Source organism: Pagrus major, chromosome 20 (genome assembly GCF_040436345.1).
Source record: "Pagrus major chromosome 20, Pma_NU_1.0".
In the NCBI taxonomy this organism is placed as follows: domain Eukaryota; kingdom Metazoa; phylum Chordata; class Actinopteri; order Spariformes; family Sparidae; genus Pagrus; species Pagrus major.
Genome location: NC_133234.1, coordinates 21,606,013 through 21,627,688, shown reverse-complemented (window position 1 = coordinate 21,627,688; position 21,676 = coordinate 21,606,013). Strand labels below are relative to the sequence as shown.

Sequence of the window (21,676 nt, the reverse complement as noted above, 5' to 3'; positions counted from 1 at the left end):
TTCCAGGGTGGAGATCTCAGAGATGTTCAGGAACTCTGTTTTCACTGTTTTAGTCTGGACGGACAGAAACTGAGACACATGTCTGTCAGTGTTTGCAGCATCATGCAAAAGAGACATGCCTCGTTCATAGTGTTTTCTGAAGCTTAGCAACCGACCGGAGTTTACAACCTGCTTCCTGTTTACTACTGCAGGCCCAGTGCACGTGAACGGGCACGAGGTATGAGTTGTCAGCTGCGTTGTGTTGGGTATTATTTCTGAAACGGTGCTGAAACGCTCATCTGGACGGAGATCCTTTCCAAGAACGTGTGGACTAGACCTGAGAGTCACGCTGTCATAAATGCTAACTAGAGCTCCAAATGTGTATTAATCCACAGCTGAAAATAGTCCCCCAGCAAATGCAATATTTATACTCACTGTGTACATCATCAGTATTGACTAACGAGCTTTTTAATGACTTAATTAAGGGGCTGAGGGCCACGAACAGACTCACACATTGTTGGTCTTTCAAAAATATAGAATAAAGCAATTATTATCCTTGAAGGATTTCAGCAGAAATTGTCCCAAGAAACATACAAACAGATCGTACTCAACCAGCTCAGGACTACAATGTTTGTGGAAACTCAACCGCTCAATATTCAGTGTCAGCAGATGGTCGGGCTCAAAACAAACATGCTGTGTCACCTACTTCCATTATTGCATTTTAAATTTCACATACAATACTTCATGTCACAGCCGTGATTTAGGTCAGACTGTTCCGGCTGAGCGCTTTTGTCCAGTCCTAATTTAAATCAGCGGCCGTCACCGTCACCATGCAACATCCAGGTGGAGGCTGAGAGCAAAAAAAACAACAACAGGGATGGATAAAAATCTGGAGCACAGCAGGACGCTGCTGCTTTAACCAAACCTGACCGACTGGTTTTCTTTTTTTTTTCTCCTTCTCTGCTTTCACAGCTCGCTCACACGGCTCGGGGGGCAGTGCTGTTTAGAGAAATCACCGTTACGGTTTCTCTTGAGGAATTTACAAAATGAAAAGAGGGAATCGCTGCAGGTTTGATCTGCAGATTTCAAGCTCCCGCCTCCTTAAAAATAAAAAATAAAAACTCAGCCGAGCCGCCAAATCTTTTGGCCGAGACGACATTTAAGCCGCTTTTAATGCAAAAGACATTCATTGTGCTTCTGGAGCGGATTCCTTTAAGTGACGCTCTCGGGCATTTCACAGCACATTCGGCGTATTTTTAGCATTTGTCTAACTGTAGTGACCCTTCATGGCTGCAGGCTCCAACCAGGCCTCCATCCATATTTACTATAAATAAAGCCTGGAGTCACCTGCTGCTCTCCGCTGCCAACCTCGCCTTTTGTTGTTGGTTTTTTGATTAATGTATGTTTCATGCTTAGAGGGCTCTATGTGAAATGCCTCGTTAATCAGGACACACACACATGAAGGTCTTACCTCCTCGTGAAGTATGGCCTTACACATGGAGTAGTTCCCCTTCAGCGCCCAGGTCCCATTTGCAAGACATTTCCTATAAACATTATCTGAGGAGGAAAAGGAGGAGACAGAGGGTTGCTGTTAGACGCTGTTTCTTTTCATTTTTACAGATTTCTTTTTTTTTTTGCATCTTATTCTTCGGCCTTGTGCCGCTCGATCCGTAGTGGCACCGTGACCTTTTTTCTTCTTTTGAGACTAATAGGGAGAGATATCATTAGAGGAAGTCTCACAAGCTGTGATTTTTCACACGTTTTTTTGCTGTCAGGACAGTCTACCACCCCTCTCTGCTTAAGCTTTGTTGTTATTCTTTATATTTCAGACCTCACATTTAACATCGAGGCCCGTCCACTCGACCCGCGTTCACCAGAATTGTACTCAAAATCCGCGAGTTTCTGACTTTGCTGCAGGCTGCGACACGATTAAAGTGCATATTTGTTTATAACATTTATTTTCTCCTTCAAATCAAAAGACTTCAAGGGAGCGAACCAGCACAAGGTTGTCAGATTTTCTATTAAGAAAACAATATTGTTCCTGCACATTACTGGATCATATCAGACCGGAAAGTAGGGGGTCGGCGTGAAGGCTCTGACAAGTGACGAGCGGAGTGATATTTTTCCAGTCGGGCCCGGCTGTATCATCGCACACATTTACTCGCAGCACGACAGACATGAAATAATCTGGAACAAATTTCACATTTGTCATTTCACATTTATTATTTCTCGAGATGAAAGAAACGAAACAGTCAAATAGGACACGGCGGAGTCGACATACAGCAAAATGAGGCAATCTGAAGTTGAAAGGAGGGATGTCAGACATTTTTTTTGTAGATGATATTTTTTTTTTCCACACGAGCGGCTGTCTGCAGGGGAACAGGTGAGGCTGCTGGATCGTGAATAAAATGTCCAAGACTAAAAGCTCGAGGTTCAGTTAATTTAATGACGAGCACGGGGGTGAAATTAAGTTACTAGAACTAACGCGCGACATTCAGGTCAGGTTCGGGGGATTATTTCATCTCCGGGGAAGGTTTTTCCGTCAGTGTGGGAAGATTTTGGTCAATCAGCAGTGAGAGCACACACGAGTGCGGCAGCCATTTAATCGCTCGTCCCCGTATGAGAAACATCTTTCACTGAAGTTCAATGGACAGCTCTGACCCTGATCTCCGGGCGGGGTTGACTCGGGTCGTTAGACACCCTTTTCCCGGTCACAGCTGAGCCGTTTTCAGAGCCGGGCGGAGAAAGCGGAGTTCGTCGCTGACACAGTTGCGGCTGCATTGTTTGTTTGTTTTCTGCTGTCTGAAGGCTGTCAACATCCAGATATAATGAAACACAACATCAGTGACAGGGAGCGCTTGTTTGTTTCAGACGGTTTGTACTTTTGCGCTCAGGTTATGTTGGAAAAACATCAAGCCAAATATTGAATTTCTACACTGCAGGTGTGCTGCTGCCAGACCTCCAAACTGCTGTCCACATCTCTTATGTTTTTTGGTGCTCATTAACAGCTGCTTTTACAGCTGCAGCCACATCAGGACAACAAAAATCAACTAGTATATCATAGGTCTGCACAATATATACAATATTTATCAATTTTGGATATCGTGATCATAAGTGTTGTCTTTTCCTGGTTTTAAAGGCTGCATTACAAAAAAGTGATGCCAGACTTGTTCTAAGTCTTGTCTTTACTCACTTAGTCATTATATCCACATTATTGATGATCACTGATCATAAATCTCATCCTGTTCATATTTTGTTAAAGTACCAATAGTCAATATTGTTGTGATATTGATAATGAAGTTTTTGTCGCCCAGTTTCAAAACATCGAGGTTTATATTTTGTATACGGACGAAAAATATTGTGACTTTAAGGTCGTATCGCCCAGACATAGTATAACATTATAATATGTCACTGTAACATAAAATTTGCCCCCAGGGTCCCCGTCTGATAACTTTTTTGCTTTTGCATGTTTCATTACAGAAGCTGTGTGACACCTTACGACCAAAATAGTGAGACATTCTGTCATTTTGTTAAATATTAATGAAATTATAATGAAAATAATTGATTCCCCTTTTTGCTGGGGACCCCCTGAAACCCCCTCTCAGACCCTTGAGGGTGCCACGACCCCACTTTGAGAAGCACAGCAGTAAACAATACAATAAAGCACAAGCAGGATTAGTCGTAAAGGCGTAAAGACAAATGCAGGGAGGACCACCTCTCCCCTCCCGGAGTCAATTATCATTTAAAACCACCAGTCTGGTCCATAAGTCCATTTTGAATTGTTCTGATTTAGGGCGATTTAAGGCCACGTTGCAGATGAGCTCTGTTTTTGGATGTTAAACCCCAAAATGGAAAACAAAGACAGGTATTAACTGGATCCTCATCAGTGTGAACACGACCTGAGATGAGGGCTGATAACCCTAAATGCATGTTTTAATAATGAGAAAAGATTTTTGGGGCGGGTAAGAGATGAAATGGGATTGGGTTGCCTGAGGGCAATAATGTGCAATGAGCTGGGTAAAAATAGCATGTTGACAGTGTAAGGGGACTGTCATCCCCAATCAAGATTACCTAGCTCGTGATATTCCCCTAACCCCCCGACGGAATATCCTAGAGAGCTTTAAAATCTGTCTGCGGAGGATTATGTCAAAGTCAAAAGTTAAGACTAATAAAGTTTTACTACCTGACGTACAAATAATTCATAGTTTTGTTAACATTTTTTGGATTCATAATGAGATTTAGGAATAAATGTTATAATTTGAGTCCTTAGACGACAGTTCACAGTTCACTAAATATTTTGTCTTTTTTGGGATTTTAAACTCAATTTTCTTCAATCAGACTCGTGACAATCTTAATTTCAGTGCAGTGGCATAAATCTCCTCCACCAAAAGACGCGCACATTATCTCCTCTTTTATTCAAATCAAATCTACACGACGCTGCGTGGTTGGACATCTCCCCTCTGGGCTCATCGTCGCAAAATAATCTGCATGGATTGTAGTCACAACACTGAAGTCACTTTATTTGAGGAAGCACGCATTTAAAAAAAAAACAAAAAACAAAGAGCAGTGGACATTTTCTTCAGGTCTACCAGCCAAATGTGTTGGAGCCAAACAAAAACAAGCCCAAACAATGAGACGTCACCGTCGACATGCAGAGCCAAAAGCTTAAAGGTATAAACGGTGGAGCCTTCAAATTAAGCAGCATGACCTTGAGATAAATTCGTTCTGGCACGGGGAACACAGAGTGATTTATGGCCGTTAAAGCTCTCCATAAAAAATAGACAGAATATGTCCTGACGTTTAATAACGAAGAACGGATGTCTCTGAAGATATTTCTTTACGTAATAATCAAATTAAGTCGCTTGTAAATAACCCTCTTTGTGTTTTTTAACGGTGAAATTATTCTTTGGCGTCGTTTGCAGGAGGAAAAAGGTGAAAGAAGTCTGACAGCTGAGTCAAATTACGGTGGATTTAATGCCCAGGCACCATTTTATGGCCTGTTAGTTACAGTAGCAGTTGTATTTTTGTGAGGATTAGTATTGTTTCCATTTGCTTCTGTGCTCCAGCCTGCACACCCCGTTTCACTTTGGGATAAAATGTGTGGAAAACGTGGAAAAAGTTGCAGGAACATTTGCCTGGACTCTGAGATTCAGACAGTAAAAAGAGGATTGGTGTCAGTTTTTTTGTGTGTCTGTGTGTCGCAGTTAGTTTTCTCTGCATCCACAGTAGTGTGACTAAAAATTACACGTCTGTTTTCAACTCTACGGTGACGTTACCTTTGCCTCCAAACTTAGCGATCACACCGCTTTTTAATCATCAAGTTAGCTGCTCGTCACATTTAGCTCTGTTGTCGACAGTATTTGCTGTTTACTTTGTTGTTGTCTTTTAGCATTTTTAATGTTTTTTTAATGACTACTAAAATAAAATAAAAAGTGTATAAGCACTGGGGCTGGAGGTTTACTGCCCGCCACGTCAGTCACTTTGATTTTTGGCAGCTCTTCTGAGCACTGAGGGGTTGTAATGATGTAACGTTAGCTAAGCTCTGAAAATGAGGCTAACACTGTTGCTACATTGGGCAGCAAGCTAACGGTCATCTAAGACACTGAGGTGATTATTAAAGTGATCAGAAACGACGGCATATAAACGAATGGTAAATACGATCAATGATATGTATAAAACTTTGAATAGTGAAGTAACTGAACTGACGCTACCGTTACCGTACTTCACCCGTCACAGTTAGCTTGTTAGTGCGTAACGTTAACAGTATTTACCGTTCGTTTTTGTAAGCTACATAGCGTTTTAGCATTTTTAAATCATTTTGATAAGCTGGGGTCAGACAAGCTCAATTCATTAGCTTAGCTTAGCATAAAGACTGGACGCAGGGGGAAACAGCTAGCCAACCATACGTGAGCAGAAATATAAAATGGTTTTCGACATGGTTTTTGATGAATCAATAAAAGTGGTGACCTTCCTGTAAACCTGTATGATTGTTACATTATCTGGAGGAGTGCTGTGTTTCTATATTCAGTAACTCTGAGGATATCATCTCTTGTAAAATGAATAAAATCCCATTAAATCTTCAAATGATCATTTTTAGGAAGGAATGAAGAACGCAGGAGATCGATATCAAAGAGAAATTTGAAATGTGATATCTGTAAAGAAAAAACACTCTCACAGCTCGATGGGAGAGGAATCTTCTCATCTTACTCTCGGCACAAAGCGAATATGAGGACTTCCTCTAACCAGTGAATGGATGAACAGGTTGAAACACACAATAGTACATTCTTCAGAGACTTGCAATGACCTGCAGCTGTAACAGGTCAGGTACAGTACAAACCGAACAGTATAACAGAATGATGGTGACATATATATACAGAATACTGAAAAAACATACAAAAATACACAGTATAAACTCTACTATCACATGACAAAGAATAAATGTCACTGGATTTGTCTCCATCTCATGTTTTCTGATTTTGTTTGCTGCCAGAGTGCATGAGGGAGTTTTACAGCTGAATTAAATTAGAGTGGATTTAATACCCAGACAACACACTGGCAGTGTTACTGTTGTTTGGATTACTAGTTGTTTGCAGCAATCCCAGGACGCAAAGCCTGTTTCCTGTTGGGCTGAAGTGTGTGAGAGGCAAATGTTTGCGGTTGAGGCCGACACTCTCCAACGATACACAGTCCAACACCTCTCAAAGGAAGAACAACAACAGTTTGTTACAGTTAAATTATCGTTATACAACCGGGACTGTACAAGGAACAGATAGTTTTGCATTATTCTACTTATAAAAGCTCAAATATATAAACGGATGAGTTCGGGAGACTTAGTGCCTGAGGGAAGAAGCCGCTTGTAGTCTGGTGCCATTATTATTTTTTGCTTTGAGAGTGCGAGGCTAGCTGTTTCCCCCTGCTTCCAGTCTTTACGCTAAGCTAGGCTAATCACCTCCAGACAGAATCTGCTGTGGCATTTAGCTGCAGGGTTGTGCACCTGTCAACCCTCATACTTAAAAAAAAAAGGGGTGGCAACAAATCACCATAGTGGCCTCTAGCTGCTACTTGCTGTACCTGCTGTTAGCTAGTTAGCTCAGGTAGCCGTGCAGCTAGTGGTCCGGACTGGGAGCTCGGAGAACAGGAGAGTGTCGGAGTTAACATCACTAGCACAGGAGCTCTTGACCAGGGCTAGCTGGTTAGCATGCTAGCTTCAGTACAAATCTCTGCAACACAATGCATAGACGTAATAAATTAAATTTTTATTCCGACATATTGCCCCTTTAATGTGCAGACATGAGACTGACATCGATCCTCTCATCTCATTCTGTGAAAGAAAGTGAATAACTATCCTAAATGTGAAACTACTCCTTTAATGTACTGAGAATGAACAGAATACGTCCAGGTCAGCACTCGCGTGGCCGCGTTGGGACGGAGGCCAGCTCCTGAGGTTTTCTTGGAAACATTGGTTTCTCTCTCACTTCATTAATAGTTGCAGGCTGCACTTCAGACCGTACACCTCCTGTTTTTTTGTTACTGTACACTTTTCTCACACTGCGGCGGCACTTCTCCTGCAGTGCCGTTAACGTTGCAGCGAATGGGCCGCTGAAAGCGTCGTAAAAACGCCAGTTGTACGCGGGTCACGAGCTCAAGGTCCCTAAAATAACTGCTGATGTCATTTAGGAACCGCTGCCAAAGTGGTGATTTTCCAGGAGGTCTATTAACGGCAGTCAGGTTCGTCTGCGGAGCATCTGAGACGGCTCGCGGAGGATTTCATTGTCTGAAAAAGGGATGCACGCTACATAGTACATATGAGTTTTAATCTTTGCTTAGTGACCGGCCATTGTTGTTTCTGAATGGGTGTTAAAAACAGCGACTGGGCCGTGCCAGGTGCTTAATCCTCCCCGGTGGAAACAGGAGCTGGAGGTACATGTGGATGGAACACAGGCACCTTTCCAAACCCCCGGAGGCTAAACGATCCTCTTTTCGTTTTTATTTCCAGGCAGAACAAACACACAGCTCGCTAATAAAGATCAGTTTACAGCGTGTCCCCTCCGTGGATAAAAAAATGCAGAACAGAACAGAAATGTTGCTGTTTTTTTTTTTGTTGTTTTAAGACCCGACACGAGTGAATATGCTGACCCAAATTTAGTCACACTTGCTCAGCACTTCAACACATCGGATCAATGGCTGCAGCTAAGAAGCATCTTCCTCCTCTGTGCATTCTGAGCAGCTAATTAACACACAGCAGCAGCAGCAGCAGAGGAGAAAATAACATTATCTGCACTAAATTAATTGTTTTTTTAATGCAAGTTCTGTAGAGCAGAACAGACGGTGAGCATCTGAGCTGTAACGTGACGCCTGTTTACGCACTTCAGTCACTGTCGGTGGAAGCTCAGAGCCTCTAAATGTTCTGTACTGAGGTGAAGCTTTATTGATTACAGACTTTCAGTTTTTTTAAATTATATTTTTGACTGTTATTTCCTTCATACACATCCTACAGAGCACACTTAACATTAATAAAGCACTTAAACTGGAGTATCATTTAGAGAACATTGCTTCTTTCGATATTTTGTGCTTTATAGTATCAGTGTGCAGGTGTTGCAGGAAGGTCTAGACAGAATCTAGACCAACCTTGTGTCCTGCACCACTTTGACACCGAAACTATCATGTATATGCAGGTTTTTAAACACGAGTAAACCCAGAAGTAATCAGCAATTAACTCCTTTCAGCGGACTAGTTTGCCTTTCTGTTTTTCCTTGTGTGTTGCGTTCGTCATCGTGAACGTGCTGGAGAAACAGGGAAGTAGGACCCAGAAAGCAGCAGATCATAAACCTCATCAGAGTACAGCTAGAAGATGTGTAACTTATTTAAAAAAAAACAGTTTGAATCAATAATATTCTGGATTAGACACACAAACAAATGTAGTAGTCTATTTTGTCAGTGAACGTCTGACTGATACGTTCAGTGCCACCTTTTTTGCGACTTCCCAGGTATGTTGATTAACATTTTCTTATTATTCTAACAGAAAACATCATTCAGTCGGCATTCAGATTTGCTGTTGCAAATTGGTTGCATATAAACTGAATTTCGAGGAGACAGAACCGATTTAGTCAGAAGAAGAATAACCAGCAGCAGCAGTAGAGTAAAAGCTGCAACTGTGTTTATATTCGTACTCAACTGGATCATATTTTCTCACTTTTTATAAAACAAAGTTTGAAATTTCTGCCGCCTCAAAACAATGGAAACAAAACAGTTAGCGTGATGATGTCAAGTAGCACGAGGTCGTGGTCGTCTTCGCTGTCACAACCACAGCCGCTGATTCAAATCTATGTGATGTGACACAAGCAGAGACGTTCACAGACGACGTGACGTCTTCGAGTTTTATCCACGTTACGTTCGGTCACGTTCGCCGACCTCATTCCTCACTCTCGGACTCTCTCCCGGGAGTTATAGTTAAAACCACTTGACAAGAGTGAGATGTTTTCTTTAAAGAAGTTTAGAAGTTGATTTTATGTTTTGCAAAATAAATATTCTGCACAAAAGCATCAGCAAGGTCGGTCTAGCCTGCAGGGCGGGGATCAGCCAACTGTTTGGCTATAGCTGGCTCTGTTCTGGCCCAGAACGCATGCTTATGTCATGGGAAACCATGTCCTGGCTACCAGATCTGGACCACCTGTGGACCATAATTCATTGCAATTGCTGTTTGCACCTCAATGGATTATAGCAGACCAGTTTTGCTATGTGGAGTAAGAAAACACAACATTCCCCTTCTGAAACGCAGCCAAGCGGCAGCACTGAGTCGCAGCGGTGAAAGGAAACTGTCACAGGGGACATTACCTACTTTTTATTGATTATACTCACATTTCACTTGAACAAAGTGTTTTTACAATGTAGTGTTAGTACTTTTACTGCAGTAAAGGATCTGAATACTTCCTCCAACACTGTCAAAAGTGGCATTAATCCTAACGTAACTCTCGTCTCTCTCCTCCACAAACAAATCTCTTCACCAACGACTCATAAATCCCAAACTAAGACCGTTTCTGAGTTAAACCAGACTGCAGCTACATCACTGACACTCTCCACTGAATAATAATCACGAGTATTCAGATGAGCGGCCGTACCTGTGCTCTGAAAACACGCGTCCCTGCTGCACATGGAAAAGGTTTGCTGCCAGCTCATTTTCATTAAAAAGAAAAGTCTTGTTAAATTCATCCAACAACTGAAAAATGGAGCGCCTCGTGAGGAATCGTAGGCGGTCTGGACTGAGGGGAATAGATGCCAGTGTTCACGCTGGGTGTGTATTCTGGCTCACTTCTGTTTGGTTCTGCAGACACCTCGAGGGTTTGACTGTTTTGGACGGAGCTCTGAAGACAGGAGAATAATCTACTGACTGTGAGGAGGATGCACAGGTAGCTACTTTTCACACAATCACTTTCACATCTTTCCCTTTTGTCTTTCCTGTCTTTGATGTCTGCACACGTATTAATATTCAACGGATGCTCCGCCGAGCTCGTTCAACAAGCGGATGCATTGCATTCCCTGTGAGTGAGCAGGAGGGTGAGCCGGGGTGAGTCGGGGTGAGGGGTTTCGCCAACCCGCTGACCGGCAGCACTTCTCTAAATAAAACCACCTCCCCTTCGGCCTCTATCCGCTGTGACTGGCTCAAGACCCGACAACTCACAGCAAGTCAGGGAAATGTGCATCCACATAAACAGAGTGCGTTCACACACGGATGCTCACAAACACACACATGAGAATCCACCGGCCTCCCTCTGGGGACCATTAGGGGAAAGTCAAGCTTGGCATCGAATGGTGAAGGGGTTTCCGGGTGGGGCAAGACGTGCAAAGATAGCCACGCCGGGCTGAGTCACTGGGCCCGGAGGAGGGCGTGCGGCGCCGCGAGCGCCTGTCACCAGTCGGCGGCTGAGCGGTCTGGACAACGGCCGCTGGACGTCTGTCATCCCCTCCGTGCATATGCTTGACAACATGCTGTAATCAGCTGGGAGAGCATCAAACATATCGAGGAGGCTGCGGTGATTAGCACGATTAGCGTGTGGTGAACGCTCCAATTAGGCTTCTTTCTCCGGCTCAGCGCGAAGGTTACCTCAAGTGCAGTTTGGACTTTTTTTGATCTTCAGACCTGAATTTCTTCGACACGTTAGGTTTCATCTAGCTGGTATTTCTTCAAATTATGACAGTTCAGCACAAATGAGATATCATTAAATGTAATGATTGGAAGGTAATGAGTTTTAATGATATCTGAAACCTTATTACGAGAATAAATGTTGACAGCTGGTGATTCTCCAGATCTCTATTTTGATTTTTGATTGAAACTTTCTTTTTTTTTTTTAGCACTGACGGCTTTGCTCTTGTTTCACTATCACATCTGGTTGTGTAAAGACCAACAGATCACTGGTTGAAGCCCTGACAGCTGTCATTTACACTTTCAAATTCTTTGTTCAAAACCCGCTGAGCAAAAATCCAAAAGACGTCAATTCAACGTCTTTGCCTTCCTGTGGAGAGCCAGAATGAAAGTTTCTTTGACGTCTTTTCATCAGTTTTTATGATGGCCAAATTTCACTCCATGCAGCAAACACTACAGCGAGGATTTGAACCCCTGGTCTCAACCTCAGTAGTCTGAATGAGTCATGTACTTTACCAGGAGAGCTACTTATTTCATACCATGTTTTAGTCATCCAACCTTCATCAAGTAGGTTAATATTCCAAGGTTGGATGACTAAAACACAGTCTGATATAAAGCTGATAAATAGCTCTCCTGGTAAAGTGCATGCAAGTAGGAGAACCACTGATCCTGCTTCAGACTTCGATGAAGCTCATTTAGATCAATTTCCGATTTAGAATTGAAATCGTGACGCCCTCGACCACTCTGTTAATTTAGCCCTGTTTTAAGTAGATTTTCAGGGGATAACCCTGCAGCTCAAGGCTATCCCTGCTCTGGAGAAGGGCCAGTGAGCCTTGAGCTAAAGTCAGGGTTAGTCCACTTAAAGGGATTTTCACACTGCATATTCTTAGCCCAGGATCATCCTTAGCCCTACAGGCTAACAGTTAGCCCCTTTTCACACAGAATCATAACCCGGGGTTAACTTCAGCCCACGGCTTTACTGTTCACACTGCACTTCTGCTAGGCCCGGGTTAACTGTCTGTTAACACACAGCTAATGTTAAGACTCTGATTACTTTAGCTCCGTTTCATACTTTTAGCCCCATTTTTAGTTGATTTTCTGGGGCTAACCCCACAAAATTAGCAAGCCTGAGGCTAAAGTCAGGGTTATATTAATTAGATGTAACACTTTGAAATAGCATAATTAAAAAAGACAATTAAATTGCATGTAAGCGAATGTGTGATGTTCTCCCCTTAAGTTATTGTTACCACCATCCAGATTCGGTCTGCAGCCCTGGGTCGGCTACAGAGGACTCTGGACCTCAAGGGTTAACGGAGGCCAGTGATGTATTGATCTTTCCTGATAGGATTAGTTTGATAAACTGACTGAAACCACACTAACACACGTCTACGGGGTTTGTCACGATCTAATTTTGGGAATCCTGAAGTCCTGATTCACCGAACTGCAGTTTCACAGTACTGCTGCGAACAGCTCAGACATAATGGATTTACTTCTGGTCACTATTTTTAGCTGCACCAGTTTATAAATAGAGAAACATGTTGTAACTTCATCGGTCACAAACATTCAGTCTGGAGCTGCAGCGGTGGAATGTAACTAAGTACATTTACTCTACTAATACTCCACTATTTTTAGGCTGTCTGACAGCCTAAATATGATGTTTTGTTTGACAATTAGCCAAATCATGAAATAATTGCAAAAGTTTGAATGTGTCTCATTTTTCTTCTGCGAGTACTTTGAGACAAATGCACGGTTTTCACTCGTATCTGAGTATTTTTAGTGTTTTACTGAAGTAAATTGTCTAAATATCGCCTCTACTTCTGTGCAGCGTTGACAGATTCCTCCTCCAGTTATGTGTGAATGTTCTGCTGCGAATAAACTTTCATATTCTCGACGCAGGTCAGGACGAGGTCGATACGATTTAATATGTGTGAGTTTTTTTGTCTCCTTCATTTTGTTCTGTAACTGGAGCAGAAACAAGTATTCACATCACTCTTCCTCTTCGCTGCAGCGAGTTTCAGAATCCAATTTAAGATCTTTTTTACTTGTCTGTAAATCTTGTCGTGGATTTGTCTCCTGGCTTTAAAGTCGAGCTGCAGCTGAAATATGCTGCAGATATTTGGCTTCTTTTCCGCACCAGCGACTCAGACAAACAAGGGACGCTGACTCGTGCACTCGTCGACCTGAACTCTGCAGTAATCTCCCTCTGGATCTGAGACCAGCAGCTACAACCACTCAAGCTTTTAGAGCCACTCACCGCGCTGCCTTCACCTAAAGCCACTTAATATTGTCCTAATACTACTTACACTACTATTACTACTGCTAATACTTCCTCTGGCTTACTGGGCTTTACTGTGTTAAGCACTTTAACTTTGTTTATTTAAGGATATACAGCATGTACAGTTTACTATCTACTTATTCTAATTATATGTCATCTAAATATTTATATCATTTGAAATAATATATAATATAATATTCAAGCATTGCTTTACTTTGCTTAATGCATTGAATATGTTCTTATCTTTATTGATATGATTATGTTTTATTATACAAAAAAACATATTTTCACATTTATTTAATGGAAAATGTCTGAAAACTATCAAATCTTCTTCTGCTTCTTCTCATTATTATTATTATTATTATTATAATTATTATTATTATTATTATTATTATTATTATTATGTATGTGGTTATAGTAGTAGTAGTATTAGTAACAGTGCACATCATTTCTGTCAGTGTTTCTGCAGACACGACTCTGCTGGCGGTGTGGCTGCATGGTCGTGACATCACAACGTAACAGAGGTGCTGACAGCTCGTTTGAAGGCAGCGTGTGAATAAATGCTTTGTGCATTTCTCCGTGGATTTAAAAATGTTGATGTTTTCACAGTATTTATGGCACCTAAAGCTGCAAATAATCAAAACAGACAGGCCCTTTAATTTATTGTTTTGTCCAAAAATGCAGCAGATAGTGGCAGGAGATATTTCAGCCCTGAGCAGCGACTGCTCGTCCTCCTCTCAGGCTAAAATAAGGGCAACATAGTCCATAAATCACCGTACTACATGTCTTCCCCATCGCCGCTGTAATTCACACCTTTTACTCCAGTGCCAAAAATAACACACTTAAAAATAAAGCGGTGAGTGTTCGTGGACGCTTTTGACTACCGGACACGATCCAGATCTTTTCTGAAAGGGTAAACGAGTCAGAATCAAATGTATTTCATACTATTTTATGTATTACTTTCATCTTTATTTTATTTTGTTCTTATCTTTCTGCTGTTTTTCATGCAGTCTTGGTTCAAAATAAGCAACTACTGTCATAATAATTTGGTTTGGTTTCCAGAAGCATCTGAATATTGTTCAAGTACTTTATTTATTTTAAAAAACGGCTTATTATTCTCTCTTAAACCACCGTCCTGCGTCTAATTTGTAATAGAACTTAAATCAAGAGAAAATACAGTTTTTATCTGCTGTAGAACACAAATAAAAATATTAATCCAGAATCCTACAAGTCTTTTTTCCCCCCCAGACATGTTATATTTCAGGAAATAAGACTACAAATCATTTGATTCTGAACTTTCACAGATCATTTTCAGCTGACTATACCACCATGGGGGACTGAAACTGCCACGATCAAAAATAAATGAATGATAAAAAACAATTATCATAAAAACAGAAATATCAATTTAAGTCACGTATTACTGTTCTCCATTGAATCATTTATTTAGTTCATTTTATTTATTTATGTTTATTTTGGCAGCGTTGGTCCTCCATACATCACAGGTTGCAGGAAGATCTTTTAAAGCAGATATTCCTCCATTTCAGTTATAATCGTGTTGACATGAGACCAAGATATTTTCTCATCAGGGGCAACAGCTACAGTTTTGTTTTTGAATCTTTGTCATTTCATAAAAAACTTGCATTTAAAGTGCTTTCAAATAAATAAAGATAGCGTCTCAGCTCTGTGCAACGCGTCAGCAAATCATTCACCAGTGATGTGGAGCGGAGACTCGTTCGTTCGGCCCGTCTCTCCACATTCTTTGTGACTGTTTTGGTTTGCGAGGCACGTCAACTTTTACAATTTAAAGGCATCGCATCTCAACGCCTCAGCAGAACGCCCGGGCTCTAAACTGCAATAAAATCTGGAAAGTGTTTTTCAAACCCAAGTGATAATGTCGAGCATGTGTTTGTGGTTAAAAAGAGTCGAACCATTTAGTCGCAGGAATGTGTTGAAACAAACAGAGAGGGAGACATCAGATGATACACTGAACCCGCGGGAGACATATGAGAAATAAATAAAGTACTGCTGTGTGAGTGTGTACTACTGCAGTAATCGGAGAGGAGTTTAAACTATCAAACAGTTTTCATGAGGCTGAAAATGAGTTTCCTTTAACACTCAGTGACATAAAACCATCTCTGATACTGTGAGTAGTGGAAAGTACTTGAGTAAAGTACATTTACTCAAGTACTATATCATTTATCTACTCAATTTCAGAGGGAAATATGGAAAAGTATTTTTACTCCACTACAGTCAGTGTTGGGGAAAGCAGTCAGATTATTTACTTAAATAAAAGTACTCACACCACACTGTAAAAATACTTTGTTACAAGTAAAGGTACTGTATTGAAACTGTTATTTAAATAAAAGTATGTAAATCAGGAAAATGTACTTGAAGTATTGAAAGTAAATGTACTAAATGCAGTAAAACGTCCTCTGTGGTGTAGTGAGCTACCTGGTAAACTACTAGCTGTACCTTGTACAATACAAATGTTCCCTGCAGAAATCTCCGTCTAATCAAGTCATTTTAGTTTGTAATTGATTTTTTTTTCTTCATCAAAACATGTCCAAAGATCCAGTCAGAATATTACCGTCTGTTTTCACTGGAAACCCAATTTTGTTTCAAGTGTTTTTTATGAAATCAGGTTTCATTTTCTCTTAACTCTGGACTCACAACATGACTCAGTTTTTGGACAGTGTTGTGATTTAGCGGCGTGGACCCGAACGCAGACTCGGCCTCAGGAGTGAGATGAATTGAGTGGATTTATTAGAAGGGCGGCAGAGAACGGAGGTGAAATGAGTCGGGAGGTAGCTGCTGAGTCCGAGGGGCAAGAGGGCGGTGAGGTATGGCTGGATCGGCCGGAGCGGGGCGGATGAATCAGGGGGGTTGGTGGGGGTGGAGCTGGCTGTTAGCGGGCCGGTGAGGAGGCAGGCAGGTGAGTTACGGTCCCGAGGCACAGAAGAGGAGGATAGTGATTAGTCAGGAACACAAGACAAGGAATAAATTACTAAGAACGGTAAAACACGAGGAGACGGCTAAAGAGTTACGGCCACTGCGGCTGAAACAACTTGTAATGGAGTATTTTTTTTACAATATTATTACTTTTACTCCAGTTGGAGAGTTATTAATCAGGGGATTTTTGCTTATTTGCATTCAAGATGAGCTTCTAATAGTCCACAAAGGTCGGGGTGCGTTCAAAAACTCAACAAACAAACAAACAAGCACTGCTGCTCTGAGCTGAAATCTTCAAACTCAAACACAAAAAGCAAACTTCAGACGCTAACATGAGGAGGGGGCTGAAGTTTGTTCTTCATGTTTGAAGTCTCTGCTCGTCTCGAGGGAAGAAATGACACAGCCGAATTTTCATTTTTTGAGAACAGACGAGGGAAGAGCTTGAACAACACACTGAAGTTCACTCTGGTGGCATCGTGAAGATGCAAAAAACCTTGTGACTCCACTGAAATTGGCCAAATTCACAGGAATGTATGAAGTCTGACAGGAATAGTTACAGGCTTTTACAGTTTTTAGTTGAGTTTAATACAAATTTGAGGTACTTGTACTTTACAGATCAGGATTTTCTGTCAAACATGAAAACTAAAGTGTGAATATATCAAGTTATTCAAATGAGCTTCACCTTAACAACATTCAGATGCTGCCAGACGGTAATGAATTATGAACATAATTACAATAATAAATGTAAAAAATTTGAACGAAGCTATTTTGTCTAATGTGTCCTTTAAATTTAGATATTTTAAGTATTTATTCTGCCAGTACTATGGAAGAGGATTAAGGTCGCTGTAAAAAACAATTCAGAGCAAAAAAAGCTTTTATTTTCTATTTTTTTGCTACATTTACTCAATCTGAGTACTACGCTAGAGAAATAGTCAGATGATCACCAGAGTTATAACAAATAATCCTGAGGAAAACATGAATGTTTGAACAAAATTTAATAACAATCCATCTGTGAGTGGTTGAGGTATTTCAGACTGGACGACCGACTGACTGAGCTGTGCCGTTAGCAGAAACCATATAAAAGTATCGACAAAAAAGTACTTAAAAGTACCAAAAGTAAAAGTACTAATTATCATGCTACCATATCATATACTATATAATCCGATTATTGTCACTACGGTATAAGTATTAATGTTGTAGCTGGTCGAGGTGGAGCGATTTAAATGCCGTACTTAGTTGGAGTAGTGAAATAAAATATCTCCCTCTGAATGAGTGAATGAGTGCAGCGCCTGAGTAAATGTACTTGTTTGTTTGAATGTTGACGCTGTTTTCTGAACAACTTGTTTGTGAAAGAAAACTCTCGCAGCCTTGAGTTCACATTAAGAGCACTTGACGTAACAACCTGGTACTTTCAGCTCGACGTGATGAATGTAAAACCTTGAGGAGGAGAACAGACGCCTCTGAAAAAGTCTGAGGTCACAATGTTTTTCTACCTTTTGAAACAAAACAGCACTTTGTGAAGTAAAAATGAGTTTTCTGAACATTTAGTTCCCGACACGACGGCGGGCGGCTCAGGTTCTTCATTAAACGCTCTTCCGTTGAGCTCATCAGTGAAAAATATCAAATATTTATGTTGTTTAATAATAAATTCACGCTAAAAATACACCTTAAAGTAGTTCTGCTTCATTTGTTATCCACGACTTCCCTCCAGGATTTAATACCACAGAGGATTTTAACGTTCAGTAGGTCAGATCCCAGGAGAAGTTCTCCTAATGTAAATATGTCATCATCCTGCATCCTGAACGCTTTGCAACAGTATTGACCTTCGCTGTAATGTCAGCTGATGGGCAGTCCTTTTTAGGCTTTTAGGCTACGCTTGAATAGAGATTACGTTAATCCTGAAGGTGAAATGAACCTTGCGGTGTCAAATTACTGTTGAGCTGCGGCTGAATTATAGCCCAGCTCACTCTCTCTCTCTCTGTCTCTCGCCTGTGGGGTCCTGTGGGGTTTTTTTTCGACTTTAAATTACCAAGAAACACTTTCGCTTTTATCTCCTAAATTTACTTAATTGTGTTTACTGTATTTCCCCTCTGTGGTGTTTGTTTTACCTTCAGAGTGCCGCAGTGCCCCAGATAGATACACATCACAGACCGCAGATTCATGTTTGATGAGAATCGCTGGCAGGAGATTTTTTTTGGTTGGATTTCAAACTTCTTATTTAAAGGCGGTCAGATACAGACATAGGAGACGTCTGTGTGGTCTGCATGGGGAGGATGTCAGGGTGGATGAACGGGTCAAACACAGGAGCTGACCCAGGAGAGAGCTGTCGGTTTTGTGCATATGGAGCAAAAAATCAATATTGGCTTATTTTAACTCATGAACACGATGTGATTTACTTAACATAGGTTACATGATGTGACGTGACATAACATGACATGGGTGACATACATGGCAAAACGTGACATAATGTGACTTGAGGTGACAAAATGTGACATGATTTGATGTAACACGATGTAACGTGATGTGTCATAATGTCACGTAATGTGATTTAACGTGACATAACATGATATGACGTTACAAAACGTGATATAATGTGACAAAACATGAAAAAACCCGACATGATCGACGTAACACGATGTAATGTGATGTGTCGTAATGTGGCTTAACGTGACATCATGTGATATAACGTGACAAAACATGACAAAACAGGACAAAACATGAAAAATCGTGACGTGATCGACGTAACACGATGTAACGTGATGTGTCATAATGTGACGTTACATGACAAAACATGATGTAAGGTAATATAACGTGATATATTGTGACATGACCTAACATGATATGATGTGAAGCGACGTGACGTGACATAACGTGAAATACTTATTATAACCTGTCACACAAGCTGCCTCATAAGTTATGGTTTGATAGTATTAGATTGGCTAAAACATTATTAGTGAATCAATAAAATATCAATTGGCAACTATTTTGATTATCAATCATTTTCGAGTAAAAATACCCAAAAAGATTGAAGCTTTTAGCATTTTTTCAGCTTCAAATAATGTTTTGCTTCTTTTCTACTGAACCACTTTGCTTTCACCAAAGACAGTGAACAATGTGAGGCCTTATCTTCTGATTATGACTTCTATCAGTCAAAACCACGACTTCTTATCTCATAATAATGAGATCAGGAAAAGGTTAAGATGGTTATCAATCATTGCTATTTGAGACGACAGACATGATGACGCTATCTGATTTAATTTGCATTTGTTTCCTCGTTGTTTCGAGACACTGGGAGATGAGGATGATCTTATCATTAATATGTCAACATTGTGCTTTTAGTCCGTGTTCAGGCACAAAGAACGCCGACATCGAGTAGTGCCAGACGCATCCATCACAAATGCATCCCAGCTGTCTCACCACAGTGACTTGTGGTGAGACGGTATGTAATAAAATGTGATGAAAAAGATTGCAGTGACAGGATAATAAGGCGGCTCCATTATGGCAACAATCATAATCACGATTATTTGGTCGTTTACAACATGATTACTTAATGACTTAGTTAATGAAATGTGATGTGTTTATTGAGCTTTTAAAAAAAAAACTTGGATTTCCTTGAATATAACCCTGCTGATGGTGAGAGAGCAAACAACTGAGGAGGACCAAAGACATTAGGATTCATCCCCAGCTGACCATGAATGTCTGCACCACATTTAATGACAAACGATTGATGGTGTGTTGAGATATTTCAATAAAAAACCCAAATAATAACCTGCTGGTCGACCTTCTGCAAAGGTCAGAGGGTCACCAAAGACATTAGGATTCATCCCCTGGGGACCATGAATGTCTGTGCCAAATTTAATGACATTCAATTGATATGTGCTGAGATATTTCTATTTGAAAAAGACACAAATATTGATCTGCTGGTGGCACTAGGGGAAATGTCAGATGTCCACCAAAGACATTAGGATTCATCCCCTGGGGACCATGAATGTCGTCAAAAACTGATGAGTTTCAATCTGATATGTGTTGAGATATTTCAATAAAAATACAAATAATAACTTGCTGGTTGCGCTACTGCAAAAGTCAGAGGATCACCAAAGTCATTAGGATTCATCCTCTGCGGATCATGAATGTCTGTACCAAATTTAATCGCTTCAATCTGAAATGTGTTGTGATAGTTTAATATCTGCTGGTGGCACTAGAGTAAATGTCAGAGGATCACCAGTGTAATGAGGATCCATCCCCTAGGGACAATGAATGTTTGACCAATCAACTGTCAGACTCTATTCGTCAAAGTAGACTGTCTAAAAAATATATCTTTTATTTTCACCCCTCTGAGAACAGAGAGCTGCAGGGATGTAAATTTACTGAGCGGATCTGTTTGAAGTTGTCGCTTAATTTCAGTTTGACCTCAGAAGAAACTGCTGCGGAGGAGTTCAGGAACAGTTCGGAACGAGAAATCTCAAAACCTCGGCCCAAAAACCTGATAATGTGTCTCAGAGACGCTGCACGTGAAAATGGGACAGATGATTTGATTCTACGACCCAGAACACGTTTTGAAGAAGTAATTTTTTACTGGTTGTGATAAGAAAAATTTAAGTGCTGTCATTAATCCTCTGCTCCCTCTTTTTAACAAGCTTAAGAATCTGAGGCGGCGGCAGTTTAAGGTTCATTCTGCGACATTATCCCGTCTTTCTTGTGCCATTTAAATCCTGACACAAATACCATTTTTCACAGCGGGAAGCTCCACTTGTCTTCCCCTTACCACATCCTTTCTTCTGGCACTTCACGGTGTATTATCCGCAGTCCTACTTTGTGTACACGTTTGGGTTTTTTTTTGTTCATCTCTCGCTAATTTGTATGCTCATGCTAATTTTCTGTATACACAATTACGTAAACAGGATTTGCCCGAGGGGAAGACGAGTTGGGGGGGGGGGGGGGGAATCAAATTAAATCTTGTTTTGAATCTATTGTTTGTGTTTGAATCTCAGCTGACAGCGAGGACTTACTGGTGGTGTTGTATCTGACACCGTAGAACATCTCTGGACAGGGTCGCGACACCATCTGGCCGGCGCTGCTCCTGGGCCAGCAGGTGCCAATGCCATCGATGGAGGTGTCACAGTAGAGTCCCGAGCCTGAAGCGTGAGGACAGAAATGTCAGACACAGACATACATTCCTGACACGCCTGAAGTCTACATATAGCCACGGTGAAATTCTGACAATGCTCCAAAGATGTTGGCAATAAAACCGCGGAGCTGAATTAGCTGTTTGTGTACACGAGCTTTAATGAACACTCCTGCGCCGGCTGAGCGGAGCGTCGTCTCCTGTGGCG

The 21,676-nt window shown here is 41.1% G+C and overlaps 1 protein-coding gene across 1 annotated transcript in view; it reads right to left on the bottom strand.

Annotated features, from left to right (window-relative positions):
- LOC141015602 (corticotropin-releasing factor receptor 1-like) overlaps positions 1–21,676 on the bottom strand; it is a 65,351-nt gene that overhangs the window by 32,550 nt on the left and 11,125 nt on the right. The window contains exons 4-5 of the mRNA XM_073489733.1: positions 21,353–21,478; positions 1,451–1,536 (exon numbers count right to left, since the gene is read on the bottom strand). Coding sequence (XP_073345834.1) covers positions 1,451–1,536; positions 21,353–21,478 — 212 coding nt within the window. The remainder of the gene's footprint in view (positions 1–1,450; positions 1,537–21,352; positions 21,479–21,676) is intronic.